The 26,506-nt window shown below is 47.9% G+C and overlaps 2 protein-coding genes across 9 annotated transcripts in view; both read right to left on the bottom strand.

The window, feature by feature from the left end:
* The window catches only part of sh3gl2a (SH3 domain containing GRB2 like 2a, endophilin A1), a 180,404-nt gene that overhangs the window by 12,685 nt on the left and 141,213 nt on the right, over positions 1-26,506 (bottom strand). For 2 of the 7 annotated variants that reach the window (XM_057034542.1, XM_057034543.1), the window contains exon 1: positions 2,045-2,232. The exons of 1 other annotated variant lie outside the window; for it this stretch is intronic. In XM_057034542.1, coding sequence (XP_056890522.1) covers positions 2,045-2,089 — 45 coding nt within the window. In that variant the 5' untranslated portion in view covers positions 2,090-2,232. Of the gene's footprint in view, positions 1-2,044; positions 2,239-26,506 lie in introns of those variants that run through there. 4 more of the 7 variants (XM_057034540.1, XM_057034545.1, XM_057034547.1 and 1 more) reach the window with 4 other exon arrangements.
* cntln (centlein, centrosomal protein) overlaps positions 7,654-26,506 on the bottom strand; it is a 57,372-nt gene continuing 38,519 nt past the window's right edge. For both annotated transcript variants that reach the window (XM_057034538.1, XM_057034539.1), the window contains exons 20-27: positions 23,431-23,646; positions 22,176-22,273; positions 19,458-19,584; positions 19,227-19,364; positions 18,950-19,135; positions 16,578-16,775; positions 14,971-15,045; positions 7,654-8,792 (exon numbers count right to left, since the gene is read on the bottom strand). In XM_057034538.1, the coding sequence (XP_056890518.1) occupies positions 8,682-8,792; positions 14,971-15,045; positions 16,578-16,775; positions 18,950-19,135; positions 19,227-19,364; positions 19,458-19,584; positions 22,176-22,273; positions 23,431-23,646 (1,149 nt within the window). In that variant the 3' untranslated portion in view covers positions 7,654-8,681. The remainder of the gene's footprint in view (positions 8,793-14,970; positions 15,046-16,577; positions 16,776-18,949; positions 19,136-19,226; positions 19,365-19,457; positions 19,585-22,175; positions 22,274-23,430; positions 23,647-26,506) is intronic.

Genomic DNA, 26,506 nt, shown 5'->3' with positions numbered 1-26,506 from the left:
CTTAAAAACTTCACTAAAACAGCCCAGGAAATGAGAAGTATAAATCCAAGAGAATTTGTTAGCACTGTCTCACCCCCTCTTCCTGTGTGTGCGCGTGCATGTGTGCGCGCATGCGTGTGTGGGTGCTGGTATTTGACAGCCAGATTGGTGTAAATCTGGACTCGGATTACAGGACTGTGGCACAAGAAGAGAGGGGTTAAAGGAGCCTTCTGCCACTGGGAGGTTGTATTTATGTGTGTGTGTGTGTGTGTGTGTGTGTGTGTGTGTGTGTGTGCTGAATGAATCACAACAGAAGGCTGCAAAGGCACGCGCGAGACCGTGCGCAGCTCCGACCACAGCGGAATAACTAAAGCTGCACAGCAGTGGCTGGTTCAGGCCTCCTGGCTGCATGTTCACACTCTCTTCATACGTGCACACCGGAAGTCACATCGCTGCACGCGTGATCACACGTACGAACGCTTGCGCAGCAGCGACTGTCACACACGGAGATGCATTTGAGGCAATGAGGAACATCTGCGGCGGGGGGGCTAATGGGCTTTAATAGTCTCATCATGCAGAATTAGCACAATCTGTGAGGCGAGCTAACTGTCCCCTGCTAACTGTCCCCTGCTAACTGTCCCCTGCTAACTGTCCCCTGCTAACTGTCCCCTGCTAACTGTCCCCTGCTAACTGCTGTCCACAATCTAAGCCTGATAAATCTGAGACGTTTGAGGTTTGGCCTGATTTTACATCCATGAGGGCGACTCTGCAGGAGTCCTGTAGTTGTTATGGTCGCGACCACATACGGGCACAGAAGTTAAAAGGCTTAGTAGCAATTTTGGATTCTGATTCTGGGTTGAAAATCCACATTTGCTGTTATTGTCCACGTGTCTTCCACCTCTGTTGTATTTTAACGGGTCTTTGGTGGTCTGACGGGGACGATGCCCCGTCGGCCTGACTGTCGGGGGTTAGATATTTAAATAAAGTGGATAAAGATGACCTTTAAGGATGTCAGTCGACGTATCCAGGAATTTAGCTCCGATGTTGCAAAACTGATGGATTATATAAGATGAGAATGAATAAAGTATGGCTTTGAAGCCTTTTTGTCTGTTCTAGGCTCCTGTAGAAACATGGCAGAGCCATGGAGGGGGGACCCCCGACTGTAAAAACAACTATTTTACACCTCATGAACAAACTGTCCCAAAATTATGCTTTTTTAAGATGATGATTTAAAAAAGCTGAATATTTAAACAAAATCCAACTAACTAAATTCCACACACTGACCACACCCATGACCAGGCACAAGGAGAGCAGAGGAATAACCCTTTTAACCACATTAAAGTGTATGTCTATGTGTATGTGTGTGTGTGGGGGGGGGGGGGGGGGTCGAGGTGGGCCCCCGCTAATAATTCATGAAACGTCACTTTCCTGGGCGGCCTCGGCCAGTTTGCGCGCATCACGTGGTCTCACCTCCACCGTGTGTCCTAACCTGACAGGCTTAAATCACCTGAATGCCCCCCCTCCCCCGCACCTTTGCGGGGCGGAGGGGCCACGATTTATTTAATCACCGATGTCCCGGGATGGGCGTTAAATGCGTTTAGAGGGCGGCGGGGTCATGGCGTGCGGTCCCTGCTCTGCTCGGAGAGGATTTCCGCACTTAACGATTGCATAACGGAGTTCCCGCTGAGGGAACCGCTGATTTAAATCTTCCTCCATTCCAGGGAACAACTTGCGCAGTCAGCGCGAGCGGCCGTCATGCTCTGCGGCTCGGTGGTTGTTTCCCCCCTCCTCGGAATGTCATCTGAAGGGTATGTGAGAGGAACTGACGTCCCCCTCCATCATGCCACCTGCCTCCCTGACACAGAAATACCCGCGATGCGGGAACGTCAGCGCGCTCCCGTCGCAGAGATGCTGTTGGTGCAGCGCTGCAGCACGACTCTGCACCGCGCGCCCGCAGGAAGTGATGCTCAGCCCATAAATCACCATCAACATCTTACAAACACCCCACGTCCGGTTGCCCCGCGACGAAAGGACCTCTTAGATCCGGTGCTGGTCGAGCTCTTACCTGAGTGGCTTTGTGGAATTGCTTCTTCAGCCCCGCTACAGACATGGTCGCTACACGGTGATTCGAGCCGAGAAAAGGAAACCGCTTCTGTCGGGGAGGGGGGGGACCTCGGTGCTGCTGGCTGCTGAAGGTGATCTACAGTCCTGCCTACGCTCGTCTTCACCGGAGGGATCTCCTGTGAGAGAGAGGCTGACTGCGGCTCCGGGCAGGCGATTGGATGATGGAGGCACATGTCTGCAGCGGCGCTGACGTCGGAGCCGTTAAAGTGTCCGCCTCCCCGGCTCAATCACGGGGGAGGGGGTTGAGAGGACGGGGACAGAGCTGGGGACAGAGCCGGGGACAGAGCTGGGGACAGAGCTGGGGACAGAGGGGACAGAGAGGGACAGAGGGTGTACAGAGCGGGGACAGAGCCGGGAGACAGAGATGGGGACAGAGCCGGGGACAGAGCCGGGGACAGAGCCGGACAGCCGGGACCAGAGCCGGGGACAGAGATGGGGACAGAGCTGGGGACAGAGCCGGGGACAGAGCGGGGTACAGAGCCGGGGAGGAGAGCGGGGACAGGACGAGACCCCGGGATCCCCTGGAATGGAAACAATACCTGATAAAGATGGAGAAGACGCGCGAGCGTTCCAGCACTCTGGACAGCTCCGGCTTTTCCTCGCGCAACAACACGCGCGCGCGCGCGGAACACTGGTGGCGTCACCACACATTTAAATATAAACGTTTTTCATTTTACTCAATAGTAACTTTAGTAATAAACAGGTCAAATTTCCGGATTTTGGTTCATAAACCAACTATGTCACTCATAGACACGCGTGTAAGGCATTGTGTGCTAAGTTTAGCATCCAAACGGATTCTTTAGTTCCCTTGATTTAAACTATGCATATAAATGTTGCGGCGGGGCCCCCTCCATCTTAGCTAGCCCCCTCCATCGTTAGCTAGCCCCCAACATAAACAGACCTGAGAGAGAACCTTGGCAACTCTCTGGTCAACTAATCCCGTTTGGGCATAGGAATTAAACTTGATTTCTACATGTAAAAACTCAGATGGATCGGAAACACTCGTGGGACACATTTATCCACATGTAGTTTCTCAGAACTAAAATGAACATATCCTTGAAAAACCCTGAAGAAATCCACCTTCCAATAGGCCTCTCGGTACATTTGCGCCGACAGAGACTCTTATTATGAACATAAACTCCACTTTTGAGCTTCAGACCAAAGTGAACATAAAACCAGTTCATAACACAAAGCTGCCGAAAAGCTTCCGCAGTGGGAAACATTTCAGTAGATATTTAATAGCACAGCTACTCAGACTGGGTCCAATCTGTCACTGATATTTTTTGGCTGGAGAGATTAGAGGCCTGCGCCAATCTGCAGGCCTAATGCGAGCAATGGCTCCGAGTTAAAGCTAAGAAGTCACCTGCAGACATTCCAACAGCTCAGCAGCAGCCCCTCCACGCCAGATGGTTGGTGCGATTGTGGGGGTGGGGGGGGGGGGTTACCGGCAGAGAAGTGTCCCATATGGCGACACGAGTGCCAAAGCTGTGGCTGTAAAACATCCACATCCAAAAAAGCCCAGGCTAATATGGCGCCGCAGGAAGGTCTGCATGTGTAGTTCTCGAACATCAGCTTTCATTCAAATACAAGACCTTTAAATTCATCGAGTTTATTCTGATCCCGAGAAGCTGTTTGTGGTTCGCTGCATTGATTTAATGCACATGTAGGAAGGGGCTGGTTGTCTACAGGGCTCATCTGATGACAACTAGTATAAAACCTGTAAATAAACGTGAATATCCCCGCTATGGTTTGTTAAATGTAGACAATCAGAAGCAGAACCTCGTAAAACAGTAAAGGATTAACACTTAAATACTGCACACATGACTCCTCTTTTGCAAATATGTTTTAAATACCTTTATAACATGGTCAACAGCAGATTATATAAGGCAGGTCATTCGAGCCAGACGCCTTTCATGTGTTCGTGGCGCCATCTTGTGGCTTGTTTTTCAAAGTTCAACCGTAACTAAAATTAATACGTACTTCAGACACTTATTCAGCTAGTTTAAATCCTCACAAAACGGAGGTAGAAATTATTTCCGTTGCTTACGCGAGACTTCTAAAATAGACCACAAAATCACGGGCTGAAAACGAAACGTCAGTTCATGATGGCAAAGAAAGACATGTTCAGGCAAAAATCCCATAAAAAAACTTGTAACATCTAAACCAAAATATAAAAACATATTTTATAAACTCCATTTGTACATATTAACAACCTTAACTCGGGACACACGCGTCTCAACATGCGGTATTTTACCCCCATCTAGTGGTGAGAAATGATACAGCACCCATGACTCTTGTGACCCGCTTCTGGTGAGCTCTGCCGTGGAGTCAAATATAATAATTATAGACATTACTTTAAAACCAACACAGGTTTAGTATTCTCTGAGCTGCTCTTATCGGACTTAATCAAATTAGCAGCGGATAATGACGTCACTGCAGTTATTGGAGCGCCTTTCCTGCTTGTTGACCTCGATGATAGAGTTCCTGCTCCCACAGCATAGAGTGATCTCTATGTGCTCCCGTGGCCTGAGGTGAGTGTCCACATGTATTAACCCACAAAACAATAAATCTCACCTGTTCTGTGCAGACAGACGGAGGAAGCCCTCCTGTGAAATATGAGTGCTGCCATCAGCCTTATTAGGCCGAGCGTGTGTTGAGAATTCACCCTCATTCCTTCGACAGCGCCCACCCAGGGAGTCCATGAAGGAAGAAATGGTGTTTATTTCATTCTCATTCTTTTTCACTGGCCACGTTCTGTAAACCAAGTGTTTTCATTGACCTCTAAGGCTCAGATCCTGAAGACACAGGCCTCACCTTCTTAGTAATCTTTAAAAAAAAAACAAAAAAAAACGCTAACAAGTGGTTGTGTTTTTATTCTGGCACATGTGTCACTGCAAATAAATATCTAGCGCATAACGGGCTGCGGTCGGGCGTTCCTGCGGCCCGCCGATCCCTCGAAACATCCAGCTCCACTCAAACATGCTAATATACCTGAGCTCTGGTCTAATTGGTCCCAGTGATGCTCACCCTGCTCCACCTGTGTTCACGGGAGGCCTCCAGCCAGTCCTGCAGTCAGGGCCCCCGCCACTGTGTGCCGGCGCTAATATTATGCAAACAAACACTTCTTTTGTTGTTTGGCACTTCTCGCTCCGACCCGCCGGTGTGGGAGAAAAGGAGAAAGTAGGGAAAGGGGTGAGTGCGATGGGAGGTGAGGGGTGCTTGAATTCATTAGCGTGATTACCTGAGGTGCGCTACTTTACAGGGGGTAATCTGCCGGCCCACTTCATACCCTCCAAACTTCAGCCGCTCCACTAATGAGCGCTTGGAAAAGTTAGTCAAGGTGGAGAGGTGCTTTCAGGAGGCCCAGGGAAGGTGTGATTATAGATGCTGGAGCGGAGAAACAAAGGACGGGCCTGTATTAGGATCATGGAAGCGCTTTCGCACCTTCGCTTTTGTGTCCACAGGAAAGTTTAAGACGGGCCGGCGCATTTGGAGAAGCAGTTATTTGACCAGAACGACGGATTGGCCACGTTTTCTGCTCCACCGGGAACTGCAGGGACGCACGGGAGTTCAGGCGGTGGCATCCAAAGAGCGGCTCCTGTCTGAGGTGATGCCGAGGACTCCAGCTTTCCTCCTACGCCGCGAAAGAAAGCGGATTAGAGGACAGATCTCCTCCTCTCTCGTTCCCTCTTTTGTTTTTCTTCCAGGCCGAGAGCTCAGGCCGTGGCTTTGCAGAGACAGCCGCCATGAGCAAGGCTTAGGACGGTCCGCCGGGACCGAGGAGACCGGGTGTCAAAGAACAAGAAGAGTGCAGGAACCGCTCGCTTTGCAGCGGACAAGAAAAGGAGGCGAGGAGGAGGAGGGAGAGGAGGATGCATACGTGCGGGGAACCCGGCGCTTCCTTTCGGCCTTCAAAACACAGCTTTAGTCCCCCGAGTGGCTGGCCTTTTTATCTGCTCCCTAGCTTCCCACGGTGGGCCGCATCCACCCATAATCTGCTGCCGTTTCATGTCTGGAGTGCTGTAGAGGAGGATGAGGGACTTGTTCAAGTGAAGATCAATGAGGTTGTATACATGGCATATGCGCGCCAGGAGACCGGGATTCCTTTCCTCTTTTTTTTTTTTTTTTCCTTCTAAGGTGGCATCCAAAATGATAAAAAAGAAAATTATGCATGCGTGTACCGGAGGAGCCGCAGCTGTGATCTCAAAGTTTAAGGGGGAAAAAAAAAAAAAAGACTCTTTATTAATCCGAGATTTCGGGAGGGTCTAACTTTTGTTTCTGATCCTGCTCCCGGTGGATCAAACACGAGGGGGAGACACAATGAAAGCGGTAAACATGTTGCATTATAGATTTGTCAAAAACAAATTTGGCTTAATGTCACAAGCACCTTGTTGTGGAGACGGTGCCAAGTGTCTCAGCGTGCGTGGAATCAAAGCCAGCCGACGTGTTGGCAGCGATCGCCGCAGAGAAACTGTGTCAGCGAAGGAGAAGAAGCCACCCGAGGCTCTTTTGCATCCACGCCGCAGCTGCTGACGAGCTCTGCGAGGCTAATTGAGCCTCCGCTTCTCCCTTTGTGCTCCGGCTCTCCTCTCCTCCTGCTCAGCAGCGATGCACAACAAAGCAGCGCAGCGACACGTGTCCGTGGGTCAAACCGTGACCCCCCCCACCCCAACCACCCCCCCCTACTGTCCTGGAAAAGACAGGGTGATGAAGAGGGATAAAGGAGGACGGAAATGTCAGGAGCTGCGAGTGTTGGAATGCATAAAAGGGGGAAAACTTTGCATTTGGAAGTATCAAAGGATCAAAGCTATTCCCCACAGGAACCGCCCCCCCCACCGCCTTCCTAATGAGAGCCGAGCGAGGGAAGAAGGGAGAGAGGCAAGGACAGTGAAAGAGAGGAAGAGAGGGTGCCACCTTGTTCCCGCACTGAAAAGAAAGAGATGACTCATAGAGGGGAGACATCAGGGGCGGGGGTCTCAGGATCACTGTAACGTCTTCACTGGGGGGGCCACAGAGGCAAGGCCAGGTTAATTAAACCCAGGGGAGCTGGCAGCCACGGTGGTGGTGGTGGGGGGGGGGGGGGGGGGGGGGTCTGAATATGTCACAGGAGCGGGTGCCGCGCCAGGCAAACATGTTGACTATGCAAGAGAGAGAGCGAGCGGGGGGGGTGGTGGTGTTGGGTGGGGGGGGGGGGTGATAACTGTGGCAGTGACGCTCCGCTCCTCTACACCCTGAACACCATCGGATTTCTCCCAGTTATTAATGTTTGTCATTAACTGCATTACGCTGGAGGACAGTGACGGCGGGGTGGGGGGGGGCAGGCATGTTATATGGGACAAATATTGACAATAGCTGGCTCCTGGGTATCAGAGAAGAAGAAAAGATGCAAACTATGTTAATGAATGGTAATTAACCACAAGGGCTCGTCTCTCCTGGATCTTTGCTAAATTGGTCCCCGAGTTGCAGCCAGAGACAGTCCTGGCCTAATCCTTTATTATAAAAAGATAAAGGAAAACGACGTCATTAGCATATACTTGAGAGGGGAGGGGGGGGGATTCAAAAGTGGAATTATTCCTTTTTAATTCCTGAACGTGGGATTCCTCACACTGTTAATTACACACAATAAAAAGGGAGAGAAGGCAGGAAAACAACAGGAAAAGGTAAAACTCCGGCGAGCGTGTGGTCTCTGGAGCGGGAGGCAACTCAAGGACAGGGGAGACCGCCGACGAGCTTTCGTATTCCGAAGGAATAATAAGAGGGAGACGGATGAAAGGGGCTGAGGTGGGTGGTGTGAGGGCCGGAGCCCCCGCCTCTGTCTGCCCGGACCCCCGTTAATGATGTCAACAGCAGGGGTCACATGTTACCAACAGGACCTCCGCTCCGACGGTCGGCTGTCAATCACGAGCAGGGGTGAGAGGGGGACGCCACCGCCCCCCCCCCCCGGTCCCCGATCATCACCGCTCGCTACAGACCGAAGAGGGGAAACGCTTCCTGAAAACAGCTTTTATTGTCAACACTCAAAGATATTTTTCAGGAAAATTCAAATTGAACACAAAATGGAGAACAGGTTCTGATGATGTCATCAATCCTCCGCGGCGACGTTACGTGGCTCCCGAGAGCGGCGGAACCAGGTCTGAGGAGCGGCTCCGCCCTCGTGCACGCTCAATATTCCGCTTCCTCAAAGTCCCGGCACCTTCAGGTTCCCGAGGTGCCAAATAAATTAGGGAGGTTTCAAATTTAAAAAAAAAAGAGAGAGAGAAACCTTAAAAATGAGTGTAAGCATTCGCCTCATCACCTCAGGCCTGTGCTGAGAAGCTGTGTGTGTGTGCGTGTGTGTGTGTGTGTGGTGTGTGTGTGTGTGTGTGTGTGTAAATTAGCCTGGTGTGAACGGGCCTGTCTGACAGACACCGATCGCGAACACAGATGTCGAGGGCTCGTTCTCGCACAAATGTTGGTGCTGCTGCCCTGGCCCGGCCCGGCCTGGCTCGGCTCGGCTCCCACAGAGAACGGACCCAGGAGGAAGGGAAGGGGGGGTGAAAGGGGGAGGATGACAGTTTTCCCAGCCTCAGCCCAGGGAGTCAAGCTTTTTCGCTGACTGGTGTTGCGAGCGCGGCCAGCTCTTCTGTCAGCACTTTCCTCTCCTTCATCTTCACACGCAGAGCCTCCATTAACTGGCCGACAGAGGGGATCTGCAGGGGGGGGGGAGCATGTGGGGGTGCCGGGTTAGAGAAAATGAGGAAAACATACAAATGCAACACCATTGCACAAAAAAAAAGAAAAAAAAAGGTTTTTTGACACTGCTGAAACTTCAGGAACTGAGCTTCCACCCAACTCTTCCTCGGATAAATCCTCCTGATTTAATCGTTTAGAAGAAGTCGACATTTCAGAAACAGACACTGAACGTGACGCACGTTCACGGTAGATTTGGCAAAGCCAGGATGAAGCTAATGAAGATTCCTGGATAGAAATAAGGAGGAATAACTCCTGCATTCCAGAGAGGCTGAAGTCATCCCAAAGCTCCAGCAAAGGCCGGAATATTCACTTCCACTCACTGGATTACTTTCCCGACTCGTCACCTGAATCTGGAATGGTGAATCAGTTTAAGGTGAATAAAGTAGCCTTTTTATTCTCGTACTTATTAAATATTGGAAGTAGGGCAGCAACTGTGACCATCTTATCAATGTCCGATGCATCTGGAGGACTGCCCCAGAAATCCTGAAAAATCCCCCCGGTGCCCCCTCCCCCGACACAGTCCTCTTCATTAAAAGGCACCACGAGCAAGAGCACCAGGCCCCGTGTGTGTGTGTGTGAGAGTGTGTGTGTGTGAGAGTGTGTGTGTGTGTGTTTGGGAGTCAGTTCCAGCAGCGGTGGATGCATCAAACACGCGCTGCTTTTCCTGAGAGAGCGACTGCACTCAAGTAACTGCTGAGACATCTCCCCCTGCGTCCGGGCCCCCGGGACGGCACACACTCGGTCTCACATGCACACGCACCAAACACACACCAACACACACCAACACACAAATGCACAATTTCCTAATCAGCTAATTGCACTGAGAGGGACTAGCTATGCAAACAAACCCACTAAAATAGAGACTTAGCCACAAGAGGAGGCTCCATGGGACAGCATGGAGACTGGATCATTAAAAATGCCGATATGAGAGTGCGGGTAAACATCGCAAACAGGTAAACATGAGCTAAATAAACTGATGATGAAACTGAAAGAATGCTCATCAAGTGTTTTCAAAGCAAAACCTTGGGGCCTATTTACGTGTAGAAGACCCGACAGGGTTTGGGTGAGTTCCGGACTTTGGTGCCGGCTTCCTCTCCTCTGGTCTGACGGGGTCATCGTCGCCAACTGGAGCCTCGAACTCCACAACAGGGAACCTCCGAGTCAGCGGAAAGACGTGAAAAATGGGAAATGACTGCGGAGAGAGGGAGTTTCCAGAACGTTTGCTTCTTGATGCGCGTCCTACAAACCACCCGTCATTCCGATTCATCAACAAATACAGCGTGATTCGCCCCGACCCACTCTGGCACAATGGAAGCTCACACGCAGGTTACAGACAGGACGGGCAGCACCATCACGGCCTTTCATCTACCCGCTGTGTTTGCTCGGGCCCAGTAACCCTCAGGACGGTTGTAGGTAAGCTATGATGCAGCTGCTCTCCTGGATCCCCTGGGCTCCTTAAGGCAGCGTTAGCAACGGGCCCTAATGTTATGCTACAGTTGATTTAACGGGGCCCCTGTCCCCTTTGGCTGAGCTAGCCAACACCAGCTACATAACTGTTATTTTGGAAGAGGCCCTGTCCCCTTTGGCAACGCTAAAAAAAAGCTACTGTTGCATTAAGTCATGCTAACTCGCATCTATTACTATTCAACAGGCCCCCCAGTGAAGACCTTTGGTCCAGGTATGATTTCATGAACATGTTTTAGAAGGGAACTGACACATGAAGCCACTAACACTGACAGGCGTGTGTGTGAGAGCGAGCTGGTGTGTGTGTGAAGACAAAGACAGGGGCTGCAAGCAAAAGGTGTTTTCATGAGCCAATTAAATGACATTGCTATTCTACAGCCTGGGGCAAACCTCAAGGCAAGCAGCGGCTCAAAGTTGAAGCACTCCAGTGACCATTGTCTCCATGTGGCACCGCACGCGCAACCTTTATGTTTAAATAAAGATTGATCATTCCAGCTCTTTTCTCCTCTCCCCCGAAACAAGTTAGTGCAATTAGCTCCGAGAGCCCAATTTGTGAGTGGCTGCGAAGCTCACGTTGAGCTGCCGAGGCTCCGAATCGTGACAGAGAGGCGTCACGAGAGGCAGAAACTACTGAAATCACTCAAGATTTAAGCCTTCATTTTTCCTCTTTTATTTACTCCGCGTAGCCCAGTATCACTTTGAACCAACCACTAAACGTCAGACACTGATGCTAAAGCTAACCCTGACATTTAGCATGTTATTTTAAGGAATTTAGCATGTTATAGCTGTTAAAAAGAGATGCTATTGCACCTTAACACGCAATCCTAAAGAAACACGATCAGATTTCGAGAGCAAGGATGTGAATAAATGAACAATAATAGTAGAATAAAATCCCAGAGCAGGATTTAGATTGTACCCACACGACAGCAGCGAAGGGTTCTTGCTGGTAATCTCTGTCCCAGGCTGCTGAGCGGATTCCCAATCTAGGCCACTTTTCAAGGTGAGCGAGAAGTAGTTATGCTAGTTTTATCAAAGAAGAAGAAAACAGCTCTTTGATCTTTGATCTTCTCACTTTTGTTTGAAAATCAAATTGATCAAACGGGGGAATAATAACAACAACAACAGCAGCATGATAGAAAAAAAAGGGAAAAGCACAAAGGCATCAGGCTAAAGTCTTGCATTTGATTATCTGATAATGACTCTGTCACATTTACAAAGAGGAGCTCAGGTAAGGAGATCACCACCAAGCCTATTCTCTCCCTCTCCTTCGTAATTACCCACCCCTGCCGTGGAGCAGATCCCTCTCTTTCCTCGCCGTTGGGCCACTAGAGACGGATATGAAAGGGAATTGGACACTTGGGGCCACAAATACCGTAATTAAAAATCTCTCCTTTTCCTGATACGTTGTTTGGGAACATCGTTACGTGCGTTTGTTAGGGATCTGACCCAAATACACCCGCGATTAAACACAGGGAGGCCCCGGGTCTTTGTTTCAGGTCCCTACTCATTAGGTGTGAAAATGAGGTGATGATGGGTGTATATAGTTAAAAAGGTGATCTCCATAGAGAAGAGGCGCATCCTTTAGGCAGGACCGGAGCGATCCGATCCGCCCCGGCTAAACGTGAGGCTCGCTAACGTAGCGGGAGGCGGCCGCGGTGGCAAAGGGCCAGGTCTGACAAACCAGCCCTGGCCGCCCTGTCAATCGCTAAATGAAATGAATAAATAATAAATAAATCAATCTCAACAGCAGCTTCCTCCGGGGAATGCCCCCCCCCCCCAACTCCAATGACATATTTACAGTACAAAGGCTCTGCTCCAGTCCCCCTCACGCTCATACAAACGCACACGCAGAGACAGAAAAAGAGTCGCTGATTTAATTAGCTCAATCATTAAATGGGGCTTAATTAGAGTCACTTTCCTTTGGAGAGGAGCGTGGGACTCGCAGACGTTCTCTGTCATTACGGAGGCATAATGAGCCAGGCGCAGACAACGAGCACCAACCGGAGCGAACTTTTGCACCGCCGGTCTGGTTGTTTGTTTCGCGCAGCACTTTTAACGACGAGACGCCTTTTTCTGGAAGCGCCACAGCGGCGACGAGAAGCTGCAGCAATAAGATCCACTGCTCCATGCAAATGAAGTCATTTAGCAGGAAAACGTCACTCCCCGAAGCTCAATAGAAGGTAGAAATTACAGGAAGGCTCTCGGCCCCGCGGTCCCCCGATAAAAACCTCTGATGTTTATAACCAGTCCGGTCCAGATTGGTCCGGCGGCTCTCCGCTGCCTTAATCTAATGTTCACCTGCTTGTTATAGTTTCCAGGCTGATAAGAAGTGATGCCTGTACGTCTCCCTCGGGCGTGATTGTGAAGTAAATATTAGCGGGCCCTCTGCGCCGCCGAGATACCAGTAAACCAAACCACTGTCCTCTCGTAAAGAAATCAACGCAGTCAATGACTTTTTAAATGTTTCTGTGCTGTCATGAGGCCTGAGATGAGTGTGTGCACGTACAAAATGAGTATGAAAAATGATCTGGGGGGAACGCTGTGTTTGCACGCGCACGCACGCACGCACGCCTGCGCGCTCGTGTTCATTATTGGCCAGCAGCAGAAGCCAGTCATTTCCCCGTCTTCATAAAGACTCGGCCCATTAAATTCTACCTCCAGTCAATAATTAGGACTCTACAAATAAACCAAAGGCAATTAAATCAATGCATCCCCGGGCCGGTGCCTGGACCCCCGTGGCCCTTGTGGACACTCCATCTTCTCCGCTGGCCCTGTGCACGGTGGGCTGCAGTGGAGCTAGACAACTCGCCCCCCGGCCTGCTCGTGATTATTAGACCGCGCCGTCCCTCGACCCCGGTTCTGCTCACGGTGGCTCTCCACCGAGATGCGCTCAGTTTGATATCGCTAACTCGGCGGTGTGGAGGTGCGGGAGGAAGTGGTTGATTCGGGTCCCGTGGACACGGCGGGGGGCCGCGAGGGACCTCCGGGAAGGGAAGGAGAACGCCACGTTTTCCCAATGACGCGTCTTCATTCCTGGCGGCAGTGTCGCGGACGTCTCTTTCTTGTTGTGTTGACATGTGACGGTGCACGACAGCGATGCCGTGCACGGAGACACTTGTTCGCAGGCGCGCGCTTCCACCCGGTGAATGATGGCTGTGCTATTGACAGGGCCACTGAGATAATAAAGTGCTGTCCCTCTGGCAGCTCCATTAGGCGCTGACAGTGACAAGATGAGGCTGCCGTGGGACCGCAGACGTGCGCTGGAACACTCTACACATGTAGCCAGACACGTGCACAGCTGGCTCATCCTCATCTCGGTGACAGCCAGCCTGTTAAGGACACGAAACTTGCTCTCAACTGTCCTTTGATTGAGTCTATTTCTGTCTCGCTGCCTTTTTAACCCGAATATCCAGTTATGTGTGCGTATGTGTGCGCGCGTGAGTGAGCGCAGCTCTGGGGTGAGATCATATCACTATTAAGGGAGTGTGTTATTAGTGTCATGGGCAGGGTGACGGGCCCGGTCACACGTGTTCTGCCTCTCGTAAAATAGTGGATCCTCTTCACATTAGAGTCTATAGTACAGGCATATTAAGACACTTATTAGGCCGACAGAGGTGTGCTAAAGGTGTATTAAAGGCCCTTCTTTAGTTGCTGTACACGCAGAATTATCAAAAACAGGCCGAGATCCACATCATGTGCCTCTTTGAAAGCGATATACTAAAAACTCGACAAGAGGAAAGGGTGAGAAGGAATAAAGAAAGTGGGGGTAAAGAAATAAATAACAAAAAAAGAGAACAAGATGGACTTGAAAGGGGATAGAAGGAATCTGCTGCAGTGAGTGGGGGGGACTGCGGAGGTCCCAGTGGTCCCCGCAGGGACCTAGGGGCAAGTCTCAGCCTTGTCATACCCTGCTCTCCTCCTCCTCCTCTCAACACAACGGCTCCCCCCTCCTTCCACCACCCCTGTTCTGCCCACGGAAAACGTCGATAGCAGGCTGCCGGTGCCGAGGTCTCTGGTGGACACTAGCTCATTCTCCTGGCATCGACAGGCCCACCAAATCAATATTTAGTTCCCCACTAACAAGCTGCCTCGGGGTCTGAGCCAGAGAGAGAGGGAGGGAGAGAGACGGAGAGAGATAAAGTGATGAATACAGGACAGTGGAAGATGGCAGAGAGACAGAACAGGAACTGAGAGCTGTCCAGCTAGAAGGGAAAAACATGGATTCACTACAGTGTATGTGTGTATATAAGTGTGGGAGGGGGAGAGTGAGGTGGAAAGGTCAGGAGAAGATCTGGGGAACGAGAACAGTGTCTGGTGTGTGTCGCGGTGCGGAGGCGACGCATGAGTGCCTGCGGCAGCCACTGACAAGAGCACAGATGAGACACACACACTCGACTCTCTCAATCATACACATATAACTGCAAGTGGATGTTGACAGCACTTGAGTAAAGCACCAGCACACACACACACAAACACACACACACGCTGGGAACACAAAGACTTTACACCCTCACAGTCAGGCTGGAGTATGTTTTCTTTGTTTTATCTCTCGATTCATTGCTTTTAAAATGTATTTGAGAGAAACCCGTGTCAACCATTTCTCACACAAAAATAACACTTAATACACAATAATCCGATTATTGGTGAAAATATGAGATCAGTAAGCCCGACCTTCTGATGGAGGATGTGCTTGAAGTGGTCCAGCCACTCCTGGTCTTTCACACTCTCTGAATGGGCTTCCGTTACCTGCAAGCATAACAGAAACTGAACATGAGTGGAACAGGATGACACACCGTCATCAGAAAAACTACTATTAGAATCCTGCTTGAGGGAAGTAGACCTGTCCACCATGAAGCTCTCAGAGGGAGGCTGCCGGGATGCTCTTGTATGAAACTCATGTCTAAATATCCAACAGAGTAGCCGCGCTTGTTACCTCTAATGACAGGCCGAAGAGCCACGGCGTGGCCAAGTTGGCCTTATTGCGGCTACAAATGATGCGACGTGCCTGGCACGGCCTCACAGGGACCCGGGGAGGGCAGGTGCATGGCTGTGCAGCAGCATCCTAAAGTACCGGCAGACTGGTGAACTAACAAGCACACAGACCGGAGGTGGCGAGAAATACGTCAAGGGAAACTTTATGAGGACTTTGACAGAGGCAGCTTAGGTGGCGACTTTCATCCAGAGCTCCGTAGAGATCAATGTGATACTGGAAGCAGGCGTAGCGACAGTTGCAGTATGAAAAGAATCGTTGTGGGTTGTTTATCATCCTCTTCAGTCTTGATTGGTGTTAAAGAAGGAATGAGAAAAGCATGAGTGATTTTAGCCACAGTCCTTTCAGCTCTGATTAGGAACATTTCGTGTCAAGTGAGAACTCTTCCTTGTCACCTCCTGGGCGGAGTCGAGCTGGAAAGGGCTAAAATTGGTTTCAAGTGTGAGTAAGTGCCCTGTGCAACCTCTCCCATCTTCTGATTGAAGGGAGAAAGTCCCAGAGGACGTGAGCTTGATTGTTCCAGGGAGGTGTTAAGTGATGACACGGCTGGGTTTGATCCAAGGCAGGGAAAGTTTTCTCCCGAGCTGGAAAAGTGAAAACTTTTAGTGAATCTTTCGTTTAATGGTTGTTTTCAGGAGAAAGAAACAAGTTGTGCCAACTCAATCAAAGCTGCGGAAATATTTGAGAGGAAGACCAGCGGCTGGGAACCTGAAGCGAAGACCTTCAGCCTTGTTTAAAGTGTGACAGGAGTGTCTTTGCTGGACCTGAAGTCAAACTTAAGTTGACCTTTTAAAAAAAATAAAAAACCCAAACCATCAGCCTCATGGTGGCAGAAGGCACAGCCCGTCGAGATCTACGGTAACCACATATAAATACGGGTCGATCTCTTGCCAGTCGTGCAATTTGTTTTCATGCTTCAACAATAAGATCCACAACCAAGACTGAGCCCACTTTTCTCCAGATCGTTATGTCTTGGTGCAGACAGGGGCTGACAGGAACAGGATTAAATATATTTGACCACACTGTTTCGTCCCGGCGGACAGTCCAAAGTTAAAGTAACTCCTTACACCTCATCTGGTCTCCAGTGACGAAGCAGATGCTGGAAGCAACAGTCCGATATTGACGTCCCCCCCACCCAATTCTCTGGTGCAAATCTGCCCAAAAATTTTAGGGATGTTTCAAATATTTCAGGACAGATAATCTATTCCAGGCATGTGAGTGTTCTGGACACAATCGTTAATGGATGTAGAGCCTCAATTTAGTGTTTGTATGGCACGCTGACCCCTACCTGGTCAGTGTCCATGATGTCTGCCAGATCGTTCTCAGACATGTTGAGAATGGAGGCAGCGATGGACTTGGCTCTGATCATAGACTTGGCTGAGAGGCCGCCCTTCGCAGCCACAGCACCGGCCTGCCTCTGCCTCCTCCTCCTCATCAAGTGCTGCTTGACCTCTTGAACGTCTAAGAGTATTTCACTGGCCAGGCCCTGAAGGGGGAGTGGAAGGAGAAGAAAAAGAGAAGAGAATGATGAAATGGATATAAAAAAACAAGGGGGATAACTCTGCCGATCAGATGAATAAATGAAATTGATCAAGCATGTGCCAGAGAGACCTAGTACATTATGGAGGAATATTGAGTTTGAAACGCTCAGATTCTCTTCGGTTTCGCCTCAAGCTTCCTTGCAGAAATGTGGACCTGAGGGTTTGCTGCTCTGTCGATTGAAAGCAGAGGGAACGCGGCTTTGATACCAAACGCATCCCAAAAGTTTGCTAAAATCTCCACAGACAGAATCATCGCATCAGAGAGTGAGAATGAGACGGGGTAATGAAAATACATTCATTTATTTATTTGCTTTCTCACAAGTCCAACCGTGCAGCACAACACTGTAAATAATTAAGCTATGAGGGGCAATTTTAAATGGTACCCGTGTGAGTGTCAAGCGAGAACGGGCAGACCTGGGATGGCACAATTGTCAGGCACTAAATGGGAGTTTGCTCTAAATACAGAGAGACAATTAAATGTTAAAACTGCCACTGTACACGAGGAAGTCAATAAAGTAAACTCCCCTTTGCTTCATTTTGAGCTTATTGATCGAGGCAATAATCTTCTGTATCATTCCCTTGTAAGCCTGCTGAAGAGCTGACCTTGGAATAGATGGTCAGATGAGGGAGAGCTGGAGACCAGAGAACTCACAAAACACAGAAACAAATTAAAAAAACGTATAACTCTGACAGCAAACAATTCAAACCAAGCAAGAAAAAGGTGTGTGCATCAATAGATACAGCAATATAGAAAAAAAACAATGAACTGTATTATGCAATGATGCATGGAAAAATCCTTTTTACCCAAAAAGAAAACCTATTATTTTACTTGTAGGGGTTACCAGAGTGACATTAAATTGACCTAAATCCCACAGTCCAGTAAGAAATTAAAGGGTTAATTTATCACTCATCTCAGTCCTGGGAGTGTCTGAAAGATCTGCAGGCATTCACACACTTTTGCGAGCAAATGCATGTTATTCATATAGAAAATGTACAGCATGTGTGTTGGGAGCTCTCAGCTGGGCTACGATCACTATCACTACCGCCAGAAGGACGATTTAAGCAGGGTGAGGATTAGGGCATAGAGATGAAGATCAAATCAGCAACAAAAATGTCTCCCCTTTAACAGCCAGCCACCTTTAAACCGCTCTACACACGGGGGCACAAGGGCTGCTGGAAGATATGAAGAGCAGATTGTGAGGGGAAACAACTTTATTTTTATTATGCAGCCACAACAAAATGTCCTTTTCTTTTCCCAATTAGCAATCATTTAATCAAGCACCTTCTTTCTTACAATGCAAATAATCAAATTAGTGTTAATTCAACCAGACTTTTAATAAGGCTTCATATCCCAGACAATAATGATTCCAACCAAAATTGCTCCAATATTGAAATTCTAGCAGGAGGGATACATGGCAAAATCTTTAATCTCAGGGTGTGTGTGTCTGTGTGTGTTTTGGAGTAGTCACTGCATGCAGGGTCACTGTTTAGCAGTTCAACAAGCAGTGCTTACAGCCTGGGGCATGCACAGGGGCCAAAAGGGTTTTCTGGCACACAAAGAAGACTCGTACACAAACACACACGACACATCAAGGCACAAAGAAAAAAACTAAACAACAACAAAAAAAACCCCAAGCTCATAAAGACACAGACTCAGACACACACACGGGCACACATGCAGCCCTCCGGTCCTGATCAATACATGACAAGAGTAAATCTCCTCCGGACGTCAGGCAGTCCAATCAAAGGGCTTGGTGTTCTTATGGAGAATCACAGGAGCCGGGGGAGACAAACAATGATGTGAATCTTCCACAACAACACAATGGCTGCACCACCCTAAGGTTATGGGAATGCTGGAGAGGTGATACATGAGCATGAACCGTGCTCCCCTACATGCGTATGCATGGAGGCTTTTAGAAGTCTCTACTTTAGGTCACATGTAAGTTGCATTGAAATGCCTTTTTGGTGTGAAGTTAAAGACCTGAAAAAGGCAAAAAAAATGTCTATTTATCAAGGCGATGGATTAAGCCTTCCACTTTTTGTTACAGTATAAATGAATAAAGCCTGGGCTAATTTTATTATCTGGTTTCTTGAAGCTTAATTACCATATCAGCCTAACCTGTATGAAGGAGTGAAGCTGCTCCAGCTGAGAGGTGGCCTGGCTTAACTGTCTCTGTAGCTTGTCCAAGGCATGAGAGCTCTGCTGTGCCAACCCTTCCATTCTGTCAGTGGCTGTCTTTTCCAGATCAGCTAACGCCTTTTCACCAGCTGCCAAACGAGCCAGTAAGGCCTGCACACGCTGCTCCTGTAAAGAAATGCATAGCTGTGTGAATGTAAACTGAAACGGAGCAGCAAAATACACATTCAAAATGATTGCAATTTTAGCGCCATCTCACCTTTTTTTCTACATCCTCCTTTAGCTTTGTGCAGGAGGCCTCATGCTGGCTCTTCTCAGTGGTAGCGACACTTAACCTCCTCTTTAAAGACTCAATGAGGGCTTTTCTGTTAGTGGCTTCCTCTGATAAAGTTTTAACCTACACAAACCCAAGACAATAATGTGCCACATTATCTGAGTATTCCCACAAAAAAGTAAAAACTTCTCCATGAAAGGAATTCTCCTAGCGTACCTTCTTCTCCAAGTCTTCCACCTGCCCGCGGTAACTTTTCTCCATCTCCTGCAGGAACTTCAGCCTCGTCTTCAAGTCCTCCACCAGCTGCCTTTTCATGTTAGCATCTCGCTCCGCGTGGCTCGTCCTGAAAGCATAATTGACGGACCTGAACAAGGACTCTACAGGCATATATGTGTCCACGTGCAGCTTCCACAGCTGGCAGGCACACTGTCCCTGTGCAGTGAATCAAGCGTGACAGCTTATTATGACAACTAAATACGCTGGCATGCTGTTTGGTTAAAGGAGGAGGGGGGAGTGAAATAAGGACGCATATATAATTCTGACGGGCACACGGTATATTAGAACAAGTGGCAGGGAACGCCACATTAGAAGTGACGGGGGAGTCTTTTATGACAAACAGCAATTTGAATCAGCACCGACGCTACTTGAAAGGCCGCAATCAATATTTAAATGTTTTTGTTTGTTTTTTTAGCTCAAAGCGCATTAATATAGTGGCTTGGGTAATTGTTACAAAATGAATAAACAGGAAATGCAAATCTAAAATGAAATGTTCTGTGATCTGCCATGCGCTGGTAAAGAGAGCCACACTTTGTGGCTTCGGTGCTAGAAACATGCGCCTCGGATCGCTTTCTACTTTAATCATCAACTGTATTGACATGATAAATACTCCAGCACGTGGCGCAGCCATATTCTAGTAAAGGCCCTGTGTTAAATGGGCTCAGTATGTTAGTATATTTTATTCCGTTTTCATAAAAGGCAAGTGTGAGGCATTTTTCATGGTTGTCTATGCCTCGGGGAATTAGAACAAATAGAATAAAGATCATAGGGATGCAGTTAATTAAAATGCTTTTTGCCTTTTTTTTATTTTAAAGCTGTAGTGGATCGCTGAACTCCCACACGCATCATGGCTTCTGTGTGTTAAATAAACAGATGATGCAACTCTTGAGCAAATGCTTTCCTGTAAGTAAATGTCCCTGCATCCCAAGGTGGATGAACGCCTGAGGGCGAACTGGCTAAATAAATGTGAGCTTGTCCTATCGGAGTGACATTAAATTAAATGAGAGTGGAGTCTAGCCAGGGGTCTTTGGGGGAAAGTTGCGCTGGCTGGTTACCCCATGGAATTGGCCATTAATGAGAAAACCCATATTGAACCTTTCAGATGACTGTCTAGTGTTGACTTAAAGACGGAGAGGAGCGATAATAGCACACAGCGGTTCCCTCTGCCTGAATGCTAATGGCAATTAGAGACAACATTTATTTTAGATGTTCTCTTCCCCTGAACCCCAAAAAGAATAGAGGATAAAAAAGAATGAGGGATACACTGTGCTCCTGCCGCCCTGTGTGATCTCTATTTATGAATGTTAGCGGGAAGAGAGGCACAGAGAGCCAATCGTCAGCAGGTTTGTTCTCTTTTTTCCATGCGTGTTGGCAATATTGTTCATCAAACATGCCTGTATTGTAATGATAACAGGCGGCGGTCTGAAGTTTTTGTGAATCTGAGAGTGAGAGCGCACTTTTCTGTGTATGTTGTTAGGCGCTGGTGGACGTTTCATGTGGCTGATAGACAACAGGGCTAAAGATGAAAGAGGCAGCTTCATAAATAAGGCAGGGCCATAGTGCCGGATATTGACTGAGGACATGCCGCTATACTTTGAAATTCATTTCTTTTTTTCCCCCCTTCTCTTCTTTAAGGGGCAAAGCAGGCTTGCTCCCCGCGCGTGTGTGTGCTGAGATGTATATTTCAGAAACGTCTAGACATGTCTTTCATTCTGAGAAGGGGTCCCTCCATGCAGGCAAAAGGAATGGGAGGATAGAGGAGATGGCGAGTCAGGTTGGAGACTGCGAGCGAAAGCGCGATGAGAGAATGAAGCCGTCGTTCAAACCTCATCTGAGGGGTGTTTCCTGCCGTCGGGCTGCGATCCACTGTGCTTTGGTCGCATACAAACACACCACATCCTCACTGCGGTTGTACACATGCCTGGGATGCATTATTGAGGACGGCAAGCAGAGGACACAGCGGACAAGACAAAGACAGCAAGGAGGAGAAAAGCAAAGTTGTTCTTTGTACATTTCTCTGGGTTCAGAGATGAGACCCTTATGCAGAAGGATAATGTCTGCCTTTCACAAGGCTGTTGAAATCCCAGCACTTTCTCTAAGTGAATATGTACATTCTGACTATCTAATGTAGCAGCAGCTACAGTGGGTGAAGCATGGAACTCATTAGGGCTTGTGGCCCACAGGCCAGTGTGATGCTGTGTGGGTTTAAGTGTCATGGGCCAAAACGGTCCCTCCTGCGGCACGAAAACAATCAATACGCTGCTTTGATCAGCACTGCTTCAGCTGCCCACATAAGTAACACCACACTACATGACACACAAGACACCCACACGTGCATGCGCATCCATTTCTCGAGTCGTTTCTATGCAGTCACTCATGAGAACGCGCATAATTTCGTAAATGATTCCCGCAAAGGGGAAGCGTGCATGAGCGGAGAGGAACAGACAGGATGCCGCCACATGGTGGATTCAAGCACTACAGATGAGAGGCGCAGGGGATGAGCCGAGAGAAGAGAGACGCGGGGAGATGGAGAGACAAAGACCAAAAGAAACGTAGAAAGGAAAAGGAAACGGCAGCGATCCCAAGCTGGGAAAAGAAAAATGTCACGAACAGAACCAACTAATTAAAAAAAAAAAAAAAAAAGAGTGAGAGACTGACTTGTCCTGCAGCTGGCGGAGCTGGTCCTCCTTCTCCTGGAGTTGGCCTCGCAGGGCTTTGTTAGCTGCCACCTGCTTTGTGACCTCTGCACTTGTACTCTGGGGGCAAAGCACAAGGCGCATGTGTTGGTTAATGTAGTTGGGTGTGTGTTTGCGCGCGTGTGTGTGTGTGTGTGTGTGTGTGGGGGGGAGGGTTTCACGACACGGTTGATGACAGGTCAGGCGCAGCATGCCTCCTCATTATAGCTACAGCGGGAGGGTGGAAGGTGCTAAAAGAGGTTAAGAGGAAAGCAATATTTTTCTAACTGGATGAGATATGGGTGGTAATTAGAGAAAATAACTACTTTAAAGATCTATACTCCTGAAGATGCTTTATCTGCGGCTTTGCATAAAAAGAGTCTGAAAATTCAGGAGCAAACATGGTGTTAATATTAATGACTGCCTTTTATAGTGTGTTTTTAATCTCCTGTAGCTCTACATTAAGCTTCACAGTGACAGGTTGGCTTCTGATCACAAGACTGATGGAGATTTCAATGTGCATGCACATTTTTGGAGTAAAGGGCCCCCGTGACCCTTGAGGGAACTATACAAGCACCACCCTTCGGTAACCACGTGCATTCACCCCTTCATTGCAGCCCTCTTGTCTGCTCCGCGCTGCCACCTGACATGAGTTCCGTTGCCGTGTGCAACGACAGCAGCAATCTGCTCGGTGACGCTGACGAGCAGACGCTGAAGAGGGTGATAATACTGTAACACCCCTCACATCTTATTCCCTATGATGTCGGGCACGTCTCTACTGCTGTTTCCCATTACTCGTCAATCTGACAGGGACGCTGTAATAAGATCAAATGACAAGAAATGCAAATTCATGTCCGAATCACAACTAATTTCAGGTGATCTGGATGTACATTTAATATTTTCTTTCAGGGGATTTTATTTAACTCATCGATTGTGCGCTTAAGCGATTGCGAAATTACATATCATAAAAGTGCATTGCCGCTCCAAAAGGATTGTGATGCTGTGATCATAATAGCAGCATAGTAAATTAATTTTAGAGCCAAACAGGATCAGAACTCCTTTCCTTGTTACTGATGGTGTTATTCACTCAAGCTTCGTAGTGCACAAAATTGGAAATGAACATAATTCCTAACAGCATAATCCTATTAAGAGATTTACCTAATAAGGCGTGCACAATAAGACAAAGGATATGGGCAAATCATTAACCCACGAGTTCTGCCTGTAACTCAAACACCAACCTTTACTTTAGCTTGGAGTTGTTTGACCTCAGCCTCCAGGGTCTGGGATGCAGCATTAGCTGGTGCGGGCGCGGCCCGGCCCTGACTGGAGCATTCTGGAGTTACTGATACTGTTGGCGCGGGCTGTTGGGGGAATGTGCTCTGCCTCCACTGCTTCAGCTCCATCTCCAGAACCTTCTTCTGCTGTTCCTTTCCCGTCAGGTCAGAGGTCAGCTTCTGTGGTTTGAGAGAGATGGATTTATTGGGCAAGGGGTCTGCTGAAGATATTAAAAACTGAAACAACAAAATAGGACACTTCATTGTAAGGTGTCTCTGCATTACTTGGGGAAAGTACAGCAAGCTGACTTTTAGTGTAATGTTGGTTTTTAAACAAATAAGAAGACAATATGTTTGAATGGTGTATGAGTTCGCCACAGGCGAGCCACACACTGCTTTACAATCTCAGACGTGATAAAGCTCCCTCTTTTATGCTAATTAGGAGAAAGATTATGCTGATGCCCAGTCAATAGGGTCTAATTCTCACTGTGATTGGCATGCATAATAAAGCCATCCTGCACAGTCCAAAGGCACTCTGGGACAGAAGGAATTCCACCTTTGGCGAGTTATTTATTTTGGTGTGATAAACACAACATCAAGCCATTGTGTAATATCTAAAATAAATATGTTTGACAGAGCTAAAAGCAGAATTCTGTGTGATTGTTGAGAGTCAACTTTGGGAGTAAACACACTCTCTTTCTATCTTTCTTTCTTTCTCTGAATCACTTTGAACATTAAGGATACTCAATGACATAAATATGAGACATGATATGTAAAGATGTATGCAACACACAGAGTAAAAGCTCACTCCCGCACACACAGACACACTCGAGTGAAACCACAGATTCCCAGGGGCTTGCTCTCTGCTCTGCATACAAGCAGGATATTGATATCTGGTTGCTGGCTGACACCTTTTAATAGAATCTTTCTTGTTTTAGGTTTCCTCTGTAATGTTGAAGACACACATGGCATATCCCCAAGAGGGGTGAGAAAGAGAGAGAAGTAGGTGAGGAAGAGGGGAGGATTGAGAGGGGAGGTGTAGAGAGCGAAAAGTGAGGCATTGGCTGCGGTGTGAGAATCAAGAGTGGCATTGATGGCACTTCCTGTAAGACAGGCTTTGATTTCACAGGCCATTTTCAGCCTGGCTGAGAGATGACACTGACACAGACTGATGTGCCGGTTGTCCATTAATCCCGAAGAAAGAACACCTCCCTCTCGGCTGGGTAGTGTTCCCACTGATAATTAGCAGGATAAAGAAAGAGGCCTCTGAAATAGCCACAAAACCAGAATGCATAGGCTGTTGTCACACATGTGCATATGCAAGTAAATTTGTTCTTATATTTCAGTCTAGTTAAACATAAACCCAAATGTATGTAGCGTTAAGGTGTATTCAGTTTTGCCAGATTTATCCCTAATCCAGTGATAATCCCATCAAGGTACATGTTAGAGGAGGGTAGGGAACCCTACAATAATGAGATAAAGTAAATATGCTTGCTGATGTCACAGAACACAGCAAAGCAAAGCAAACAGGACAAAATTACAGTCAAGAAGAAAATCCAAACAACAAAATGATCCTGTATTTAGATGACACGCATGACTAGCGCATTAAAGCAGGAGCTAGGCAGGGTAGAATTAGGAGTGCATGCTTCACCTGCCACCTGAATTTCACAAAGCTTCTCATGCAGCTTAAGAGGATGATTCTGGTTGATGACACCTGGAGTCTGAAGTCTGTGACAGCAGCGGTCTCGTTTCAGTAGTTTTTGGTCATCGGTAATAAAAAAAAACAACTTTAAAATACAGTATTACTATACAGCAATATAGCAACATGGCCAAATTCAGTTGTTACACAAACGTCTTCACGATAAAGATGGATGTGGGGTATAAAATACTTTACACACCTTTACTGAGGTTGCACAACACTCCCTTTGAGGTTTTACCAGCACATTCAAATGCTTGAAGTTGTCTGGTTTGCAATCCTCTCTTGTCAACTTGTCATTTTTTGGCCTATTTGCCGGGTAGTTAACTTTTCTAACGTACAGAATTACTTTGATGAAAATGACATCGTAAAGGATTGTGAATAAATTGTGACCTTTAAGGTCTACAAGGTTAAAACACTGAGAAACTAGTCGTATTCAGAAAAAACATGAATGCACCTGTGGGGATACGTTAAAAGTGTCACCATGCTGTTCAACACATGTTGCCTTTAGGCTGGAACACGGAGCGCTGAGTGCAGCATGAGAAAGCACTTTTAGCATCTCGACTGCATGTCTGTTTCACCAGCAGGGATTTAAGTAGCAGCAAAATGTCACTTCAAACGAAACTTTCATTGGCAGTTTAGGAACATACGAGTAACACTTAAAAACTGCGGAAACAACAAGAAAAAGAAGCGATGGGAAAGTAGGATGGGAAAAAATTGAATCAAAAAGGGAAAGGCAGAATGTCCGAAGGACCAGTAGCCACGGAAACGCAAACAAGTTTCTCTGAAACTGCCACACTACTTCTCACATGACGGCCCCTGTGCAGGCTGTCTTAAGCCAATTACAAATGGAGGTTTAGTTAGAGAGTTGGCAAGCAAGGACTGCTTGGAACAAGCCCAAAGTCCATCACCTTCTGCCCTTTCCAGAGGCCAACGGGATCTTACTTTGGTAAGTCAGTCAACACCAACTTTCTCTGATGGAGTGGTATTAATACTGCAAGAGGAAAGAGGAAACAAACAGGAAGACAACAATCTCCCCTCTTTTCACTCATCCAAGTTACAGTGTGTCTGTTTGTGTGTGTGCACATGTGGCTTTACTGCTGTGCCCGAGTCTAAGGTCTCGATGGGCCTCAGCAATCAGATGTCTTGTTGGGAGCACGAGGGCCACCTCCTAGGTAGCAACACTGAGAGGGCTACACTCTGACCTTTGAGCACAAGTCCAATATAAACTTTTGGCACTGTACACATCAGATGCACATGAATAATAAGGTGTGGAGTCAGCCACGGCTGGCTGTTGCTACAGACCAGTGAAATGATTGTTTCCTGCATTAATGACCATGTCTG

The sequence above is a fragment of the Takifugu flavidus genome, chromosome 6 (genome assembly GCF_003711565.1).
Source record: "Takifugu flavidus isolate HTHZ2018 chromosome 6, ASM371156v2, whole genome shotgun sequence".
Taxonomy (NCBI): Eukaryota; Metazoa; Chordata; class Actinopteri; order Tetraodontiformes; family Tetraodontidae; genus Takifugu; species Takifugu flavidus.
This window is presented reverse-complemented; position numbering and strand designations above follow the sequence as displayed.